The sequence below is a fragment of the Phyllostomus hastatus genome, unplaced genomic scaffold (genome assembly GCF_019186645.2).
Source record: "Phyllostomus hastatus isolate PE091 unplaced genomic scaffold, TTU_PhHast_1.1 phas_contig_254, whole genome shotgun sequence".
Lineage (NCBI taxonomy): Eukaryota > Metazoa > Chordata > Mammalia > Chiroptera > Phyllostomidae > Phyllostomus > Phyllostomus hastatus.
Genome location: NW_025333810.1, coordinates 10250154 through 10270941, shown reverse-complemented (window position 1 = coordinate 10270941; position 20788 = coordinate 10250154). Strand labels below are relative to the sequence as shown.

The window sequence follows — 20788 nt, the reverse complement described above, 5'->3', positions numbered from 1 at the left end:
TGGGACTACATTGAATTAAAAAGTTTTTGCACAGCAAAGGAAAACATCAACAAAATAGACAACCCATAGACTGGGAGCACATATTTGCCAATACATCTGATAAGGTGTTGATATTCAAAATTTACAAAGTACTTACAAAACAACACCAAAAAACCAGACAACCCAAATAAAAAATGGGTAAAGGACTGAATAGACACTTCTCCAAAGAGGACATACAGATGGCCGATAGACATATGAAAAAATGCTCAATGTCACTAATCGTCAGGGAAATGCAAGTTAAAACCACAATGAGATATCATCTCACACCTGTCAGAATGGCTATCATCAGTGAATCAACAAACAACAAGTGCTGGTAAGGATGTGCAGAAAGGGGAACCCTTTTGCACTGTTGGTTAGAATGCAGATTGGTGCAGCCACTGTAGAAAGCAGTATGGAGATGTACCTCAAAAAATTAAAAATGGGTCTGTCTTTTGACCCAGCCATCCATTTCTGGGAATATAGCTGAAGGAATCTAAAACACTATTTCAAAAGAACATAAGCACCCCTATGTTCATTGCAGCGTTATTTACAATCACGAAGATATGGTAGCAGCCCAAGTGTCCATCAATAGATGAGCGGATAAAACAAATATAGGACATTTATGCAATGGAATACTACTCGGCCATAAAAAAGAGTTAAATTTTACTCTTTGTGACAGTATGGGTGGACCTGGAAAACATTATGCTAAGTGAAATAAACCAATCAGAGAAAGACAAATACCACATGATTTCATTCATATGTGTAATGTAATGAGCAAATTAAACTAACTATGAAAACGGGGTCAGACTCATAGATGGAGAACAGATGACAGCTAGTTGGGGGATGTTAGGAGGTGGAGGGATTAAGAAAAAAGGGAAAAGGACTCATGGACATGGACAACAGTGTGCTGATTACTAGGGGGGAGGAGGTATAAGGGTACTAAGTGGAAATGGAAAAAATATAATAAAGATTAAACCAAAAAACAAAAAGAAAAAACATTTTTGGAAAACAGTAATGATGTAATGATATGTATACATAGGGGAAAATTTGCAATAAAAATTTAGAACCATAAAAATTCTCTTTTTAAAAGCACATTTTTCTTATTCTTTAGGCTAAGAAATGTTTTTAAATTAGGGGAACATTCCATTTTTTTCCCCAATATTTAACTGTTAGTCATTCTGAAATGATATAATTTTCCTTTTTCTTTTTTACAGTTGTTGAAAAGCTAAGAGAAATGATGGAAGAAATCGAAAATGCAATTAATACTTTTAAGGAAGAGCAGAGATTGATGTATGTTTTAAACACATTTCAATATAAAATTATTGACCTATATATATTTCCAAATTTCCACTAAGTTGTTATATATAAACCATTATATTGTTATGTATTTAATATTAGTTTTATGCAAACCCAACATAACACTTTTCTTCTTTTACGTTTTAGATTGCTTTTTGTGTTTAATGTGAATTTTCATTTATATTTGGACACTATAAAATCTCAGATAAGAATTTGAAAGATTGTTTTATTCTCTGAGGAACCTCAGGAACTATATTTATAAACATAAATAATGTTAAGTAGAGAAGATGACATGAAAAGAGCAATAATGTAAATCAGAGGAAAAATAAAGAGTTAATATGGATTGGTTTATATCTTATTATTCAACTTTATTTTTGAAATTTTAGATATGAAGAGCTTATTAAAGAAGAGAAAACAACTAAAAATGAGTTGAGCACCATATCAAGAAAAATTGACACATGGGCTTTGGGTAGTTCAGAAACAGAGGAAACTTTTAGGGCAATGTCAAGCAAAGTTCCTGTAGACAAAGTAACACCAAGTACTCTTCCAGAAGAAGTGGTAGATTTTGAAAAATTCCTTCAGCAAACAGGAGGTCGACAAGGGGGCTGGGATGATTTTGATCACCAGAACTTTGTAAAGGTGAGAAACAAACACAAAGGAAAGCCAACATTTATGGGAGAAGTTCTAGAACACCTTCCTGGAAGAACACACGATGAGGTTCAACAGCATGAGAAATGGTATCAAAAATTTCTGGCCCTAGAGGAAAGGAAAAAAGAGGTAATAATAATTATGATAGCCATTGTTTGTTGTATATTTCTGTGTTCTAGGTACTGCGCTAAATTCTTTAATGTTTATTAACTTTACAAGTCCATGAGATATATTGCAGTTTCTACCACCCCTCCCCCCCAAACTTATAGAAGGTGATACAGGCATTGAGAAGTTAAGTAACATTATTTAACTAATGGAACTATGGTTTGACTTTCTCAAGGCTAACATTTCTACCCCAAGAAATAACATAGTGGCCCAGAAAACTTCTGATTATGGGCAAAACCCCATGTGTCCACCAGAAATGTGGGAAATCCGGATCTGCCCAGGCTTTTGATAAAAGGCATCTTAGCAGCAAAGGCCACATGGTTTTCAATAAGAAATACAAAGGCAGCAGAAAAATTCTTTGACTCTTAAAAGTTTCATTGAGGTTTAGAACTTCAGCCTCATTGCTTATTTGAAAAGATTCAAATGTTGACTACTCCAGAGAAAAGAGTAACTGTTAAGTGTAGCAAATATCTAAAAAGTTCCATTTTCACAAAAATATTTTTCTGGCTTTGGTTTAGTTAGGATTTCTCAATCTTGCCACAGCCTGCAGAGCTCCCCAAGGCACCGCAGATGAGTATAAGTCTACCAAGACATGATCTGCTTGGGGAGGAAAGGCTGACAAGCCTCTCTCGGGAGAAAGGTGTCAAGCTTCTCTCTCGATGGGCTTTTATTGAGTTTAGCTTGCATAGGGATGCATATCAAAGAAAGGAGGTATGGCTTACAGATAACATTTCTGGGATCACAGGGGTCCTTTTGAGTCAGGGTCTGATAGATAGGGTGACTAATCGGCTGCAAAACCTTGGGAAACAAATTTATTTTGTGCTTGGACCATTAACATTTCAATTGAAAACATTCTTAGCAAAGCAGGTTTCACAGGACTTTATGCATTCTTTCTTAGGCCTGATCGCCCCCTGCTAGGAACCGCCGGTTCTGGCACAGGGTTGCACCCCTCTTCGGCATTGTTTCAGGTCTGAATCAGGCTGGGGAAGCAAGGCAGCCAAAAGATTAGGAAACATTTTACAGATTGAATGAGGACTTAGGCTATGATGAAGCCGAGGGGTGAGGGTCTTTTGTCCCTCCTCCACAATCCTCTAAGTCCTTCCCTAATGCCCCCCCCTTGCAACTGTGCCTGCCTTAGGTTGTTCCTTCCGTAAGGAATGTCACTCATCATTGACTATCCAGCCATCCTCCAGGGCCAAGCAGGGTGAAGTAAAAAGGGCAGAGGCTGGACCCCTGCCGGGAGGATAAGTTTTGTCTCCTTAGTGGTTTATGGTCCCAAGGTTCTCTACCCATGGAGCCTTTTTGTCTGTCAGTGGGGTTACAGCTCCTGAAACCAGGCAGGATGGTTCCCAACAGTTCCATTTTCATAATATTTTTCTGGCTTTGGTTTAGTTATGACTTCTCAATCTTGGCACAGTTGACTCTTTGGGCTACGTAATTCTTTGCTGTGACTGCTGTCATGTGCATTGTAGAATGATTAGCAACATTCTTAGCTTCCACCCACTAGATGCTAGTAACACTCCCTTAGTTGTGATTACCAGAAACATCTCCAGACATTGCCAAATGTCCCTACAGGACAAAAATTGCCCCTGGTTGCAAACCACAGGTTTAGATACTTGAAGTCTGAGTCACATTTTTTGTAGACTTCAGCTATTATAAACCTCAGCTTGCTTGAGGTAACAACAAAAGTATGACTATTCAACAGATGACATACCTACAGAGCATCAAAAAAATATTGATTCCATGTTTAGTCTAAATTTTTACAGGAAACAATAAATTGTTTCATCTCCCCTGAATCAGTTAAGTGTAGGAAGATTGAAATTTGGGACTTTAAGAAAATTTTTGAAAAATAAGTCATTTTTAAAAACTCAAAATAACAAGCTGTTAAGAATTATTTGGGCTTTTTTCCTGGATACTGAAAACATGGGGTTTTACTGGCCCAGCAAAGTGGTGTATAGACTAGCAAAATTAGCATCACTCGGGAACTTGTTAGAACTCACCAGGCCGCTAATCCAAACTCTGGGGATGGGGTCCAGGAATCTGTGTTTTAACAAGTCCTCTAGGTTATTCTGTTACAAGCTAAAGTTTGAGAAAAACCTCTCTAGGGGAAAAGAACAGACACAGTGCTTCGTGTAATAAAGGTAAAGCACCTTGATTCTAGCGTACTCTTCTTGTTCCCAACCACTCACTGTTTTCTGATATTTGATGATTGACTAAATGGTAGGGGTGAGGTAGGAGAGGCTGTGAAAATCAAGGTGCCATTTACTGAAGTAGAGCATGTTGGAGGAGGAGAAAGAAATTTGAAGGCAAACATCAGAAATGTAGTTTTAAATCTAAGATTCTGAGTAGGAGATTTATCATTTTTATCTTTATTTGCCTAAATAAAGATACTTATTTTCAGACATGGCCTGAACTTTCCCTGATATTGCTGTGCATCGCCACATTGAGTAGCACTGTACTAGATGGCAATTGGTATTACTTTAATCATCTATGATTTCTATCACATTGCCTTATATAGAGTATACATACAATAAGGATTTATTGAATGAATGAATGATACACCATGAGGAAAGATGAGGGAACACTTTTCTGACTTGAGGGTAAAGAAATTCAGTGGATATATCCTTTATGGCATATAGAAGGCTGCTAGTATTTTAAATAATCTTTACATACACTATGTAAATTAAGCTAATTTGTTTTTTTTTTTTACACTTACAAAGCACTACATGCCAGTCACTAACTCATTTTAATCTTTGCAATATCTTTGCTTAAGAGGTACTACCTACCACTTACAGATAAGCAAAATGAAGACAGAGTACTTGAGGGACTCACCCAAGGTCACACCTAGTAAATGGCAAAGCCACGATTTGATCCTGAATATCCTGGCTTCAGAGCCCATGCTCTCAACCTTGCCACTTTTAATTCCTCTTCTGATACTTGAACAAAAGGGTCACTCGGAAAGGATTCTAAGCTTAGAGGATTTGAAAGTGAGATGATAGAGGAAAAGGGTGTTTCCCATGCACACAAACAAATGAGATGCAGTACTTAGGCACCTGGGGATGAAGAGAGGAAGAGGAAGGCCAAAGGCATAAATCATTTTAAGACACATTAATTTTTTAAAACAAGTAGAAGAAGTACACTGGTTAAAAACAAACAACAATGACAAAAAGCACTTGGAAACTGAAGCAACCAGCATCCTGCAACCAATATTCTTTTTAGAAAGATGGACTTGAGGTTGTATTTTAAAGTGCTGTTGACTATTAAAAATATTCTTCTTTTGCTCTGTTTTCTTCATCAATTAGTCTATTCAGAATTGGAAAGCTAAAAAGCAACAAAAAAAAGAGCAAATTTTCAAGTTAAAGGAAAAGGCAGAGAACATACCTATGCTTTTTCATAACAAACAAGAAGATAATCAAAAGCAAAAAGAAGAACAAAGAAAGAAGAAATTGGCAGTGGAAGCTTGGAGAAAACAGAAAAGCATAGAAATGTCAATGAAATATGCTTCCCAGTTAAAAGAAGAGGAAGAGAAAGAGAAAAGGCAGCAGAAGGAACGCCAACGCCAATTTAAACTAAAATTACTACTAGAAAACTACACCCAGCAGAAAAAAGAACAGGAAGAATTTTTAAGACTTGAAAAGGAGAAAAGAGAAAAAACAGAAAAGGCAGAAAAAAGGAAAATTGCTGCTGATGAAATTTCCAGATTTCAAGAAAGAGTGAGTAAATATGTTTCCTAAATAATTTGCAATGCTGCACATAGAGGTATTGTTTCCAGATTCAGTTCAGGAAAAATTGAGTACTTCTGATATGTTAGACTTGTACCTACCAAAATGAATAAGCCATGCTCCCTAATTTCTAGTAGATTGTAGTTTAGTGGGAAAGATGTGCAAGTAGATTTCTGTATAATGTGGTAGATAGTGTAGTGATTGAGGTGTGACAGAGAATTTTAGGAGGCGGATATGTAGGGAAGGAAGCTTACCATAGCTATTAGTATCAGAGAGAAGTGATACTTGAGTTGAGTCTTGAAGGAGAAGAAAGGAGTGTAACAGTAGTTTGTGGGGGAAGCCCATTCTTAGGGCATCAAGTACAAGATGGGAACCAGTAGGAGACGAGGCTGGAAAGGTAGCCAAGGACAGGTCATGAATGTATTTTCTTTGCCAAACTATCTTTTCCTCACAGGTGACTTCCTTACTTGTTCTTTGTCCATCTTCCACCATAATAGAAGCTTCATGAGGGTAGAGGTTTTGTCCTCTTGTTCATTCTTGTACCTTGTATATTATAGATACTCAGTGTATACTTAAAGGAATCAAGAGTATTGCTGAGAGGTAGGACTATAAGTGATTTAGGCAAATATGTACAAGAAATATGCCAGTCAGAGAGATTATAATCTTATCAGACAAAGTGGAATTCGGTCCAAAGAGTATTAAAAAGACAAGGAAGTTTACTTTAAAATGAAAAAGGGTACAAATGAAATATACCTATTATGAATATAACTGCTATAAAATGATATATGCATCAAAATACATACCAACAGTACTCATAAAGCAAAAAGCAATGGAAGTACAAAAAATAGAAACATTATTAGTAGAATTTCTTTTAGTCTCTATAAAAAAAAATCTCCCTAAATAACAAAATACCCCTTTCCCCAAAAAAAGCAAGTAGGCCACATAAGACATGGGAAAAAAGAAAATCTGTGAAATAAAAAATATGAGAGATCTAAAACCAGACATACCTGTATTGATAAATGAAAGTGTGCTTAATTCTCCTATTAAAAGAAAAGGAGTTTTAAATTGAACATAAAATAAGAGACACAGAAAAGAAAGTGATTCCAAAAGGATGTGCATGTATTATATTTATATTCAAAGAAAGTAAAGCTTTTACTATTGTTGGAAAAGGTCAATATTGAAGGAATGTTAATATTTAGGGTGATTTCATTTTACTTCCAAGCCACTAAAGTTTGAAACAAATTCTAGTTATTTTACTTTCTTTTTTTAAAAAAGATTTTATTTATTTATTTTTAGGAAGGAGAAAGAGAGGGAAAGAAACATTGATCCATTGCTTCTTGCAGGCTCCTAACCAGGGACCTGGCCTGCAACCTAGGCACGTGCCCCAACTGCGAATCAAACCTGTGACCTCTCAGTTTGCAGGAGGATACTCAACCCTCTAAGCCACACCAGTCAGGGCTTTTACTTTCATAATGTTGCCTTTTTTGTTGGTGTATGTTTTTTAGGATTTACATAAACTTGAATTGAAAATTCTTGATAGACAGACAAAGGAAGATGAAAAGGCAGAAAAACAGAGAAGACTGGCAAAATTAAAAGAAAAGGTACTCAGTACTCAGATTAATTTATTTTTATTCTTATTATCCTAATTCTTTGATTTGCAAGGATACAAACATCAATTTTCTTTATATCCAGCTTTATTTCTGTATCATCTTTAAAATTTATACTTACTGACATAAGTATAGCTTAGTACAATTTAAGCAACTATTGTTTCAATTCTACCATTTCACAGTATAAGCACATTTTCTTCTATCCTAAATTAATTCTCTCTTTCTATTCTGTTCTTTTCTTCATTGTTTCTGTATGAGCCTCTCTTTTAGACCAACAGCATTGCTGAACCTCAATGGTGATACTCATAGCTAAAGATGCTGGTGACTCCTATGGGTAAACGAAGGACTTACTAGTGGTTATTTATCCTAAATTTATTGTCTGGTTGTGCCACTATCACACTCTGCTGCATCATATTTCCCTCATAATAGAAATAGAATAAAATAACTGAACTAAAAAAAATAAACTAAATTAACGGTTTATTAATAGGTTGATGTAGTCCAAATTTTATTTTAGGTATATGAATACATTGAAAAGTTTGCTGAAGAGGTTATTAACAGTTTTATTATTTAGTTCAAATCAGATATTTTTCTTAAACTGCTCTCTTATTAAGATCCTTACTACAGATGTTACTCAAAAGTACAAACAATATTTCAGGTAAATTAACTGGCACTCATTTTACTTCTCATTACAGGTTGAAAACAATGTTAGCAGAGACCCCTCTAGGCTTTACAAACCTACCAAAGGTTGGGAAGAACGGACTAAAAAGATAGGACCAACAGGCTCTGGGCCACTTCTACGTATCCCACACAGGTATAAAGGAGTTAGAATGGGTGTTCACTTTATGATAATTTAATAATTGCATGTTTATATTTTATGCAACTTCTGTATGTATTTTATATTCAATAGGGAAAAGTTGATAAACGAATCTATATACATTTTTAAAAGTTCACATTTAATGGGCTCAGGAGTTGGCCCACATCTACTCGGATGCATACTTTTCGCTTCTTTCACATCAATGCCTGCACCCTGGCCTCTTTATCTACTTGAATAAAACTTGCTTTATAAAAAAATAAAATAAAAGCTAACATTTAATCAATTAGGATTTTTTAAAAATTTCCCATGTATTTATAATTGCTCTTTTCTTCTTCTCCTTAGGGCTATTCCAACCTGGAGACAAGGAGTTTAGAAAAGAATATGAGACAATGAAATTGGTATTCAGTTGATGGAATGTTAGCATATTCAGCTATAACAGGACAGAGTACTAACCATGTTTTTAAAATATCACTAGCCCAGACAGACTGATTATTGTGTTGTATGTGAATTGACAGTCATTAAGTTCCAAGTGGTATTGTCATTAGTACTTCCTGTTTATACTAAGAGGGTATTTAATGTGTATGTTGGCCTATTATTGATGTAAAAGTTTTTTGAATGAGTTTATGTTACAAACAGTATTTCATTTAAAATATTGAAAACACTTCAAAGATATTTTGATTTTGTCATGTCACAGCAAAATAAATTGAGACAATCACAGAGTGACATTTTTCAAACCAAAATTTTGTAACATTTATATTTTGGAGGTAAGTTAGCTTGAGTAACAAAAATGTATGGGTTTTTTTGTTTTAGTTATGGAATAAGTACTTTTTCTAAGTTTATAAACTGGTAGTTTGTCAGTTACTAGATTTTTGTGTAATAAATACTTTGTATTTGTTTGAAGCATGCTTGATTTTATATAAAGAATATTAATTTTAAAAATATGCCTCACCTGACATCTCATATCTGCTCTGTTATTTGTATTATTTATAAAAATCTTTTTGGTTTCCTTTAGCTTTTCAAATTTCCCTCCAGCCTTTCTGGACTTTACACATTTATAAAATTGTTGTGTCTTTCACGTCTTCCTGGCTGATTCAGTTTTCTTCTTCTGTTTGCCTCAATATATTTGGTTAAAAGAGCTAATTAAAAAATTTCCAAACTTTTGTACATGAAAACACAATATAACAATTTGACTCAACTTTTCATATTATAAAATCTTAGTTCCTAACTTTAATTAGCTTTCATCTTATAGGAAAATTATCATATGCATAATAAACATAGAAAACTTATTTCTTATGACTTTTATCTTAGAGTATCTTTAATTATAACTTGATACATTTAGGCCCGATGATTCAGAAATTTACTATGAGTAGTGGTCAAAACCTCTTCTTATTTTACACTTACTATTCAAAGTAGATATAACTTCCAAAGGAAACTGAATTCTAATTGTACAGTTATTGGTGCAAAATAGGAAAATTAACATAAAACATCCTTAATCAGGAATGCCCATTTTATAGTATTCATTTTCCATGACTTTTTTAAATTATTTGAGGCACTTTAGAAATAAAATATATAACAGAACAAGGGAATTTAAAAATAGAATTGAACAGCTAGAAGATACAGAAAAGTCTAGGTTTTTATGTGCTGTTTACTAACATGTTGCTCTGTTTTGCACACAAATGCAGCTTTCAGTTTCCTGCATCTAAGGTAAGCGTACTAGGCAATGTGATTCTTATGGGGTTTTTTGTTTATTTTTATTTTGTTTTTTAATAGTTCTGTAGCTGATTCTTATGGGTTTTTTATTTTTATTTTGTTTTTTAATAGTTCTGTAGCTGATTCTTATGGGTTTTTTATTTTTATTTTGTTTTTTAATAAAAGAAGGTGTGGAAGTTTCTTTGAAGAAACTCATCCGTCTACCTGAATCTAAAATAAATGAGGAATTTGTTATATGGATCCTTTATATAGACTATGTAGAATAAACATAAAATAAATGTCTTCAGTTGCAAGCTTATAGAAGAGATGCCAAATAAACACTTCTTATAGTGGTTCTAAAAGTATGTTAAAACATTTAGCCCTGGCTGGTGTAGCTCAGTGGGTTGAGCATGGGCTGCAAACCAAGGGGTTGCCATTTTGATTCCCAGTCAGGGCATATGTCTGGGTTGCAGGCCAGGTCCCAGTATGGGTTGCACAAGAGGCAACCACACATTTATGTTTCTCTCCCTCTCTTTCTCCTCTTCCCCTCTCTCTAGAAATGAATAAATAAAATTTTCAAAAGAAAAGTATATTAAGACATTTAGAAAAAAACACTAAAAAATGTTATAAAGCACCTGTACTTCCACCACCACAGAGTAACTTTTTCCAAGAGTATGCTTACATACAATGGTACCTTGGTGCTTGTCTTTAATTCATTCCGGAACTCATGAAGAGTGCTGTAACTGATGAGAAACAAGCAAGCAATAAGTGATGAAGCATTTCTCTTATGGGACGACATCGTGGCTCATACACGCACTAGCAAGTGCAACAAATCCCAATCAAGCACCAAGTGCTGAAACACTTTTTTCTCATCTCAATGAGACAAGTACAGGATTTGATGAGTTCTGTAGCTGATGAGTACCGAGGTATGACTATTTTTCCAGTTCACAGGCTGGCACTCATTCTACTGAGCCATGCCAGTCAGGCCTGACTATTTTTATGTAGAGCACATTTTAGTTACTATATTGTAAGCACTTAATGTTACATTACACATATTTTTCTATCTTTCTATATAATTCAAACATCACTTAATGGCTAAATAAAATTCCATAAATGGACGCTTTGTCATTCTCCTACTTTGAAGACTTGAGCTATTTATACTTTTTAGCTAATAATGTGGAGTGGCATTTTATATAGGGGTTAGATTCTGTCATGCACATGTCAAAAACCTCGTATGATCAAAATCACCCACAAAAAAATCCTTTTATTTACCTAGGAGTATATTATATTATTTCTCAATGAGTCCATCATAGAAGTATTTCCTCCAGATTTGGATCAGATTGCTGGTTCTTGAGCTGAGAATCAGATGAAATATTTGACTTACTCTTAAGGGCCAAGTGGAATAGGATTGTCTTTCTGAGCACACACAGAGTGTGCAGAGTTGATTCTATTTATATATAGTAAGTTAAATGCATGTGATATGACTCTACTTTGAACATCTGCAGGCATTTGGTGGTGTGTGTGTGAGAGAGATCTTCATTGTAATAATGTTCTGAAAACTACTCTGATTGGGCATACCTGAAGGGCAAGGATTATGGCCTCCGTATTTGTAAGAATCACCAAAGACAGCCCTCTGCTTATACTTAGCTATTTGATAATGCAGTATTTGTTAAAGATACACAGGAAAAACTGTGAATAAGATAAGTAGTACCTAAAATTATATAAGGCACTTTGGATTGTTGAATAAGTATAACTCCAGTCCACATGGTACATTTTTTAAGAAGTACATTTTCTAAGAAAGCGATTAATTAAAATTATACCCAAAATTCTATTAGCTCAATTGATTATTTTAAAAAAAAGTATTTTAGGCCTGATCCTTGAGTGGATTTTTTCCCCTCAAGATTTCCATATGAAGTTTTATAGGGAACATGGCTGAAGCAACTTACATCCCTCTTTTTGAAAAAATAGCTAGAAACATGTTTTTCTTTTTTTAGTATATTCGTAATTGGAGAACATCTGGAACTTACTTGCTGTTGCAAATTGATAAAAGTGATGCTGAAGTCAAAACATTGACTCAAGCAAAGAGTACAACTCTTAAAAGAAGAGTGAGGCAAACAGCCAAACGTGCGAACATATGTATGTATAGTGCACTCAGATACATCTTAGAGTAATATCTGATATTCTAGAGAGGACTGGGAACGACTCAACTTTTATAGTGTCAATAATTATTTAATAGACGTTTATAAATCAAGCTATTTCCATAGCTTGAGTTATAGTTTAGTTTCCATATCCAATCAGGTTAAAACTGTGGCCTCCCCCAAAGTGAGAGTGTTGGAAAATTTATACTGAATCATTCCTGTTATTATATATACTATATCACGTTCTTCAGGTCCTTGATCTTCTCAAAGCTAACTTAAAACTATTGACATTGTGCTCCCTCTCAAATATCGAAGGAGTAGAAAAAGTTGGGCCGTGCGCCACTAAGAAAGAAACCGGGGCCACAGAGTGCTGCGTGTGACTTCCCGTTGACTGTACAGTAATTGCACTCGGTTCGCCTGTAGGGATTTCTTAGTACCGCTTTCCAATTCCTTCCGGGTCGCGGCAGACGTCGCTTCCGGAGCAGCATGGCGGCCACGGAGGGCGAGAGGCTGGTGGGGGACTGCGAGGGAGAGCGGCTGGATTTCCTGCGGGATCGGCACGTGCGGTTCTTCCAGCGCTGTCTCCAGGTTTTGCCGGAGCGCTATTCTTCGCTTGAGACCAGCAGGTAACTGGTGACCACAGTCAGTAGGGCCGTCCCGGGTCCCGGGCCTCAGCGGCAAGGAGCCCTGGAGTCCCACGGGTAACTAGGCGCCCACAGGGGGCTGCGAAGCCGCTGGCTCTGCATTGCCGGGCCCCTCCCCTCTCCGGCGGGCCTGTGGTCGCTCACTTCCCCCCGAACTACGGCGGAAGGGTTTGGGAGCTGTAAGTCTAGGGATTTTGGAATCACCAGTTTCTGCCTTTTTCACTTCCAATTTTTCTTGTCAACTTTGAGCTTCCTTTTTATTCCGTCTTTCCGGCCTTATTACTTTCGAGTATAAAAGGAAAAAGAGAAAGCGTTTGTCATCGTATTTTAAATAAACAGCCTCTCCTGTGTTTCCGTTTCCTAATTCATTGACTTTTTTTAATTGAGGTAACATCGGTTAATAAAATGCAGGTATCAGATGTACAACATTATAATCCGGTTTCTATATTCGTTATTGCGTGTTCATCACTAAAGTCTGTTTTCTTCCGTTATTATATATTGGACTCATTAATTCTTAATTGAGTGACTGTATTGTAATTGATGTATAGGAGCAGAAGGGATCTTCTGGGGTTTGAATAGAAATTAACTTTCCAAGAACTATAAATCTATAGAAGAAGATTGGCAAAGGAATTATAATGTTGTGTGAAGCAGCCTGGTAAAGTATATTTGCAAAAGCTTTGTAAGTTGGAGGTGGCTGAGGAGTTGTCTGGCAGAAGCTAAGAAACTATGAATTAGTCATTCCGAGTAAAAGTCTGGGGATGAGAAGAACGAAAGGAGGAGGCAATTTTGCTCTGCATTGCTGTGTTTTGTAGTGAGGCTCCCAAACTGCATGGGACTGGCTGGGAAGAAAGCAGATTGTTTTCTCCACATTTTTTGAACTCTTGGAGTCTCTGGTGTATTTTGAACACTGAGCGACTGGGTCCGTTTTGGAAGTTTTATAGAATACTTATGCTTACTTGTTCAAGAAATATTTATTATGTTAGATGCTGGAGTACAGCTGACCAAGACAAGCAGTTTCAGTAGGGTCTATGCTATGTTTGTATAGGGTTCATGGGAGCATATGGGAAAGGCAGGTACCTAATCCAGATTTCTTTAGAGATGCCTTTCTTAATTTTAATTACCCTTTGCAAAAGATTCCACTTCCAGTCACCACCTGAAATTATATATTCATTGGTTTACTTTTTAATATCTTTTTTTCACACTGTATTGTAAACTTCACAAAGGCAGAGTCTTTGCCTACCTTGTTTATTTCTGTAACAGTAGGGTTGCCCTGTCCAGTGTGGTAGCCATAAGCCACATTTGGTTATCTAAATTTGAATTAATTAAAATTAAATCAAATTAAAAACTCAGTTCTGTTTTCAGTAGCCACCATAGTACATCTGCTCTGTCACCATATAGACCAATGGTTTTTGTTTCTATTTCAGTTATTTCCGTCATCTCAGAAAGTTTTATTGGACAGCACTGTACTGGGACATTAAACAGTATTTAGCATATTAAGTAAATATTTGTTGAATAATGTGAGCTGAGCCCTGAAAGATGAAAAATATTCCTGTTAAAAAAAGTAAAGCATTATTTATATGCCTTTGTCTGTCCATAGGTATTGACTGACTAGCACAGCCCATACCTAGACTTAAGATTTCTATTTATATCTCGTGAAGCAATGTTACCTCAATAAATTTAATTTAAGAAAAAGTTCCAAAATTGTATGATATAGGATGTTAAGAAATATTTTAATAAATCACATTTATATTTTATTGGAATTAATTTTATGTGGATAAAATCTTTCATTCTATTGTGATTGTTGAACTTTACTTATAGCTATTATAGGTCTGTGGTTGCATTTTCAAAATGCAGGTGTGTTTGAGTGGTCTATTCCTTAAAATTTCAGCATGGACAAAACCATATAAACTAATGCATGTTGGCAGTAAACTGTGTAATCTTGGTCACAGCATAGGTAAAACAGCAAAATTGTTTGAACAACTAATGTAATAATTGACTTAACATTAGTATAATTTTAGGACCAGACATTACATATTAGATAATAGATATGTCATATTATATTACGTTAGCAAAGAGATATATCTTCTTTTTATGCTTTGTGTTTGTCACTTGAATAGAATTTTTACAAACCATTTTTGGTTTCTTAGGGCTCAGGAACACATTTAAGATAATCTGTGCTTATCAGTTTTTGTACTGATTTTTTAAAGTTTTTCAGTTTCCTGATTTACATACGGTCTTTACATTCATTAGTTTAGCATTAAGTTCTTTTGTGGTGTATGTGATTCATAATTGACTTTAAGATACTTTTGTCCTGGCTGGCGTAGCTCAGTGGATTTAGCGCAGACTGGGAACCAAAGTGTCCCAGGTTCGATTCCCAGCCAGGGTACATGCCTGGGTTGCAGGCCATAACCCCCAGCAACCGCACATTGATGTTTCTCTCTCTCTCTGTCTACCTCCCTTCCCCTCTAAAAATAAACAAATAAAAAAAATCTAAAAAAAAAAAGATACTTGTGAAGAAGCTCCAACCTTTTAAGCAAAGGCAACTGGTTGCAAAATTTTCTACTAATACTAGAGTTTTAAGGATAACAGTGGATTGACAGACATAATTCTTACCCAGTACTGCAGTTCAATTCTACAGGCATTTATTGAGTGCCTGCCGTGTGCCTGGGAGTGGGGATATGGTATTAAACTAGTTATTCAGGTGTTCCTGTGTTCATTCCTTTTTACTGATAGATATAAAACAGTTGATTCTTAAGAAGGCTCATATTTGACCTTATTTTCTGACCCACCATTTTGGCAAAATTATTTCATTTCCCTGTTTCCTTTAGACTGACCAACAGGAATAATTTTTACTTTTTTAATAGTGGCTTTATGAAAATTCGAATGTATATTGTTATTTCACTTGAGATTTTTCTTTATTAGCTTTGAAAAGTGATAGTTACTAGTTACCTCAAGGGAATACTAAACCTTGGATTGTGAGCTTTGTCAATTAACAGGTTTCTTATGGGTGGTTTAGAGAGATTTTTTTGGTTATGTGTTCTTATTGCCATTTGTATCTAGTTTAGAGGAATGGAGTAGACTTTTTTTATTGAGGAACAAAATATTGACCATTTTCTATTATGTTATTTTTACAGATCCAACTGTTCAAGGAGAAGGGTTTAGATAGTTATTATTTTACAAGACAGCCTTTCTGCTTCTAAGTCTTTCCGTATTCCCCTGTGTATCTTGTGTCGCAACTGTGGCTGCCAACCATCTGAAACTATTCTGTCTTTTCATTACCTCCCTTATCTGAAGAATATCACAGTCTAGCAATGTATCCCTCAAAGTATGATGGTGATGGTGAGAGGCTCTTAATCAGTGACATCAGGGTACTTATAAAAATGCAGGTACCTGGGCCTGTCCCCAGACCTACATAGGACGTCGTGCGGATTTGGGAGTCTGCATTATTGTAAGCATCCCTGGTGGTTCTGTTGCACACAAAGACTGAGATTATTTGCCTGATAGGAGAAACAGATTGCAATGGTGCTGCCCAGCTCTAATGTGTATATGAATCACCTAGAATCTTTTGAAAACGTAGGTTCCTGATTGCATAAGTCTGAGTGGTTTCTGAGATACTGCAGTTCTAACAAGCTCTCCGGTGATAACTGATACTGCAGATCTCCTGACCACAGTTTGAGTTTGTTTGTACAGTACTTGTATTCACGGGGCATTCTGGAACCCCCTATGTAACTCAACCAGAAGAAAGATGGGCTTAGAGAAGGCTTGTTAGAAGAAGTAACCCTGGAGCTAAATATTAAAGAATTTTAAATATTAATTTTTTTGTGTATGTATGCTGGTGCATTATAGGCAAATAGACAAAGACGATAAAATCAGGTAAGTGAATGTTGAGCAGAGAAACTTCAGTCCTCTAATAGTGGTTCAAAATGTAAGGTGGATGTGGTAGGAAGTTCATCTGAAGAGGTAGACTTGGACCAGATCACAGAAGGCTTTGTGTGCCAGATCAAGAAATTTGAACTTACTATCATGTAAGTAATGGGAAGTAGCCAATCACTGGATCTTTCTAGTTAACTATACATTTCAAAGTAACCATTGGATTTGAGATTGGTCTTTTGTATTAAGTGGAGCAAGACGAGAACTAAGAGACCAATTAGGAAGCTGTTACAGTAGTTCAGAAGCTGAGTTCTGGGGCAGTGGAAGTAGGGATAAAAGGAGGAATGAAGGAAAACAGAGGAGTCCCAGCATTAAAGGATTAAAACTGCCCTCAGGTCTAGGCAGAAGGGGCAGGTTTAGAAAGGAAGATGAGGATTAGAATGGAACTTATCATATAGCAACTAAGTTCCCCCCCTCCCCGTAACTTAACCTACTTAAGGTTAGGAGGCTTGTTTTATTCACTTTTGTCACAAAATCTGGTCTGTAGTGGATGTTCAGTAAATGTTTTTTATTGAAAAATTATTTTGCATGTTAACTCCCCAAAAATACTGATCTTAAAAATATTTACCAGATGAGTCAGCTATTTAAAAATACTACAGATGAAGAATAAGCCTTAAATTATGGAATTTACTCAGTAGTTCATCAGCCATTCCATAGTATTTATTTGGGCCTCTATCTGTTATGTATTTTAACTTCAGATTAATTCTAATGTGTCCTTTAAGGTTTTTCATTTCCATTGTTAAAATAATTTTATTGAGCATCTTTGTTCCTATTTTTTAAATGTAGCTACTTGTTTTTAATTTTAGAAGTCTTTGCAATATAATTTAGCTATAGTCCCACCTGAGGTCTAGGCAGGACTGTAGCCCACTGTTAAAGACACCTGGAGATGCCATTGAAGAGATTGTACTAGAAAGGGGCAGAGCAAGAGATCCGAAGTTTGGGAATCTAGTCAACTCCCGTAAGTCAGTGTTCCAATTGGTCACTCACCTGCTCTAGCCTAATAGTATCCTACTTACTTAGTGGCATAGGAAAATCATATTAATGTGGCTAAATTCTTTTTTTTTACTGCCGAGACTCATTTTCCTTTTAAAAAAATGTTTTTTGAGATTCTATTTGATCTTTATTCCTTTTTGTGGTTTTGCCCTCCACCCCCCCCACCCCCCGCGAACAATGTTCTTAAGCCTGAACATTTTGAGATCTTTTGGAGACGTCATTTATGATGCACTGGTGAAGCAAGTTGATGTAGGGACAAAAAATGGTACTTTTTCATCCATGAGATACCATACTTTTTATATGTATTGGTTAGAGTAGAAGAGGCAAGAAGACTTGGTTTGCTTTGGATTTTCAGACTACACACTTAAAGTTCAATTCTAGGGGAAAGAAGAAAGGAAGAGAACAGGCAGATGGTCTCCAAAGGAAAAATAAAAATAACCTCACTAGCCTGACTTTAGGTACATGCATGATAAGATTGCTCCTCTATATATATACCTGCACCAGGGCAGATTGCACAGCAATCTATGTCCCAAGCAGCAGTCATCAGGGCACCATAAAATCCTACATTATTCCTCTCAGAGGCCCACAGCCCAAAATTCCCCTGTATTTTCTGTGGCCTGTTTAATTTTCTACCTCTCAAAGTTTTAGTTCTACTTAACTCTAGTGTGATCAGAAAAGGAATACTTTCCTAACCTATCTTAGGATAGGCCCCAAATAACTTCTTGGTCCTGTCTTCCAGCCACTGCCAAGAGCTTCACTTTTTAAACATAAGCTTTGCTCTGTAGCTGTGTTAATCCTATAAACTTTAGTCTCAACTGCTATTGTAGTGCGGTGTAGGCTTAACGGGGGTGTAGGTTTAACAGAGCTAAACTGAGAGGCCCCAGGGCTCCCCTCAAGCTTAGTTTGGAGACTGGAAAAAGCAGCAGCACTGAAATTGAGAGTTATTTTGCATATCAATAACAGCTGACTAGCCTCCTGGGCTGCGTGGAGCCAGGAAGATGGGTATGACTTTGACCCTTGAAGTAACTGGGAGGTAGCTCCCTGATTACAGAACGTGTGTGGAGCTTGGAGTTGGTTCCTCCATGCCATTGGGCCATGCCGCCGGGACTAATTGGAAGCCAAGGAAGGCAAAGAATACAGAAGTGCTAGCAGGTGCAGCCGATTGTGGGGGGAGTCAGAAATGAGGTTACAGGGGAAGATCCGCACCACAGGGATTTAAACCTAGGCACAGCAGCCATGTAGGGGCTTAACTATGGGGTTTTGGGGAGCGGAGAGGGTCCTCCTTTGACCACTCGGCTTAGAAAGCAGGAAAGCAAGTTGTAGCAACCATGTGGAACTCTCTCTTAACAGTTTGAAAGGATGCAGAAGGATTCCCAGCCTCACCGGGACAATGTCGTTTTGGGTAAAAATGGGAGCCCAGGAGCTTAGCCAAGCTACCAACTTCTATTTTCTTTTCCTGAGATATGGTACCCCTTACTGGCCTGGTTTGGCAAGGGGAGGCAGGACTGCGTGTTTGCGGGTGTTTTGAAGGGAGTTTGGGGTGTAACAGCGACATTCCGCCATTACTCTAAACCTGTATAACTTTTGAATAAATAGTTCCTTTTCTTTTTACCAAACTCTGGCATGGAGAGCCCCAATTCCTACCCAGTGGTGAGTAGAACAAGGAAGAACCACAGTAACAAGACCCCTAGGGGAAGGGGGTTTGTTTCTGTAACACTGAGTTGAAAATGCTAGACTTTTAGAAGTCTTTAATAATTAAATATGCAAATTTTTTAAACAGTGTGTCATCAGATGACTGATTTCTGGTATTTGCCTTCATTCTCAGGAGCAAGTAAAATGAAAGATCATTTAGATAACACTTATAAACAGATAATATGATTTTAAAGCATGGTTTCTCAACCTCAGCACTATTGACTTTTGGGGCCAGATACCTCTTTACTTAATCAGATTGACCTGTGCAACATAGGACATGTAGCAACATCCCTGGCCTTTACCAACTAGGTGAAGCAAACTTCCCTATTTATGACAACCAAAAATGTCTTCAGAATGTTTCTGAATGTCCAAAGTGCCTTAGAACCACTCGCTGCCTTAGGGTATTAAGAGTTACTCCTCTTTTAGAATCTCCGTTAAAAAGTTAATGCCTCAAGCAGCCCTGCTATAAGATTTTAGACCAGACAGTTTGAAGTATTAATTTATCCATATTAGTCATAGGAATTACTAGAATATGGAAATGGGATAACCATGCTGAACTAAACAACATTCTGGAATGGATCTCAACATGAAAGGAATTATACATAACAAGCTCTTCATGTGAGAAGCAATCACTAAGGTACTAGTTTTTATATGAAAGCATAATGTTTAGATTTCTGATTTGTGCAGTCTTGGAGGGGGGATGAATATTGTCTTACGGTTTTTCCTTCCATCAAAGAATGGTTCTCTTTGAGAGAATTGAGTTGAAATGCATTTGTATTTTTTAAAGTGTTCTTTCTAAATTTCATTAAGTTTTTTCTAAGGTCACAGTATTTGTTAACAAATTTGAATAAAAATGGATTTAGTGTAACATTCCTTAAGAATTAAGCAGCAGCTATAAGCATAATTACTTTTGGCAAATTAGTGAAAATTGAGATTTTTATATATTTTTCCAAACTTTTGACTTCATTTGTATTTAACAAGTGCAAGAAACTCTTTTTTTAAAATCTACTTTTAACCTTCAGATTACTGATACAGAAGCTTCAGTAAATTCAGATGAGTAGGATTGGTTTCTTAACTCCAAAATATCCCTTTTATAAACATTGAAACAGAGATTTGATTGTTTTTACTAAATTATAAGAATATATTTGTTTTTTGGCTTTTGCAAAATGGGAGTTGTGTTTAAATTAATTGGAAAATTGAAATGAGTTTATTATTACTCTGAATTAGAAACTCTTCAGTGATTTGACAGTAAAGATGGAATCTGACGTTTTTTTCTTTTAGGTTGACGATTGCATTTTTTGCTCTGTCTGGATTGGATATGTTGGATTCCTTAGATGTGGTGAACAAAGAGGATATAATAGAGTGGATTTACTCCCTGCAGGTCCTTCCCACAGAAGACAGTGAGTGAGTTTTTAGCATTTTATTTTTAGTG

At 36.2% G+C, this 20788-nt stretch overlaps 2 protein-coding genes across 5 annotated transcripts in view; both read left to right on the top strand.

Moving 5' to 3' along the window:
* CCDC112 (coiled-coil domain containing 112) overlaps nucleotides 1-9521 on the top strand; it is a 28973-nt gene extending 19452 nt beyond the window's left edge. The window contains exons 4-9 of one of the 3 annotated variants that reach the window (XM_045838007.1): nucleotides 1233-1308; nucleotides 1701-2091; nucleotides 5430-5840; nucleotides 7355-7450; nucleotides 8149-8267; nucleotides 8613-9521. In XM_045838007.1, coding sequence (XP_045693963.1) covers nucleotides 1233-1308; nucleotides 1701-2091; nucleotides 5430-5840; nucleotides 7355-7450; nucleotides 8149-8267; nucleotides 8613-8643 — 1124 coding nt within the window. In that variant the 3' untranslated portion in view covers nucleotides 8644-9521. The remainder of the gene's footprint in view (nucleotides 1-1232; nucleotides 1309-1700; nucleotides 2092-5429; nucleotides 5841-7354; nucleotides 7451-8148; nucleotides 8268-8612) is intronic. The other 2 variants (XM_045838004.1, XM_045838006.1) reach the window with 2 other exon arrangements.
* A 3044-nt stretch (nucleotides 9522-12565) lies between these two features.
* Nucleotides 12566-20788, top strand: part of PGGT1B (protein geranylgeranyltransferase type I subunit beta) — a 57329-nt gene continuing 49106 nt past the window's right edge. Inside the window, exons 1-3 of one of the 2 annotated variants that reach the window (XM_045838141.1) lie at nucleotides 12586-12723; nucleotides 19870-19993; nucleotides 20638-20756. In XM_045838141.1, coding sequence (XP_045694097.1) covers nucleotides 20675-20756 — 82 coding nt within the window. In that variant the 5' untranslated portion in view covers nucleotides 12586-12723; nucleotides 19870-19993; nucleotides 20638-20674. Of the gene's footprint in view, nucleotides 12724-19869; nucleotides 19994-20637; nucleotides 20757-20788 lie in introns of both variants that reach the window. The other variant, XM_045838139.1, reaches the window with a different exon arrangement.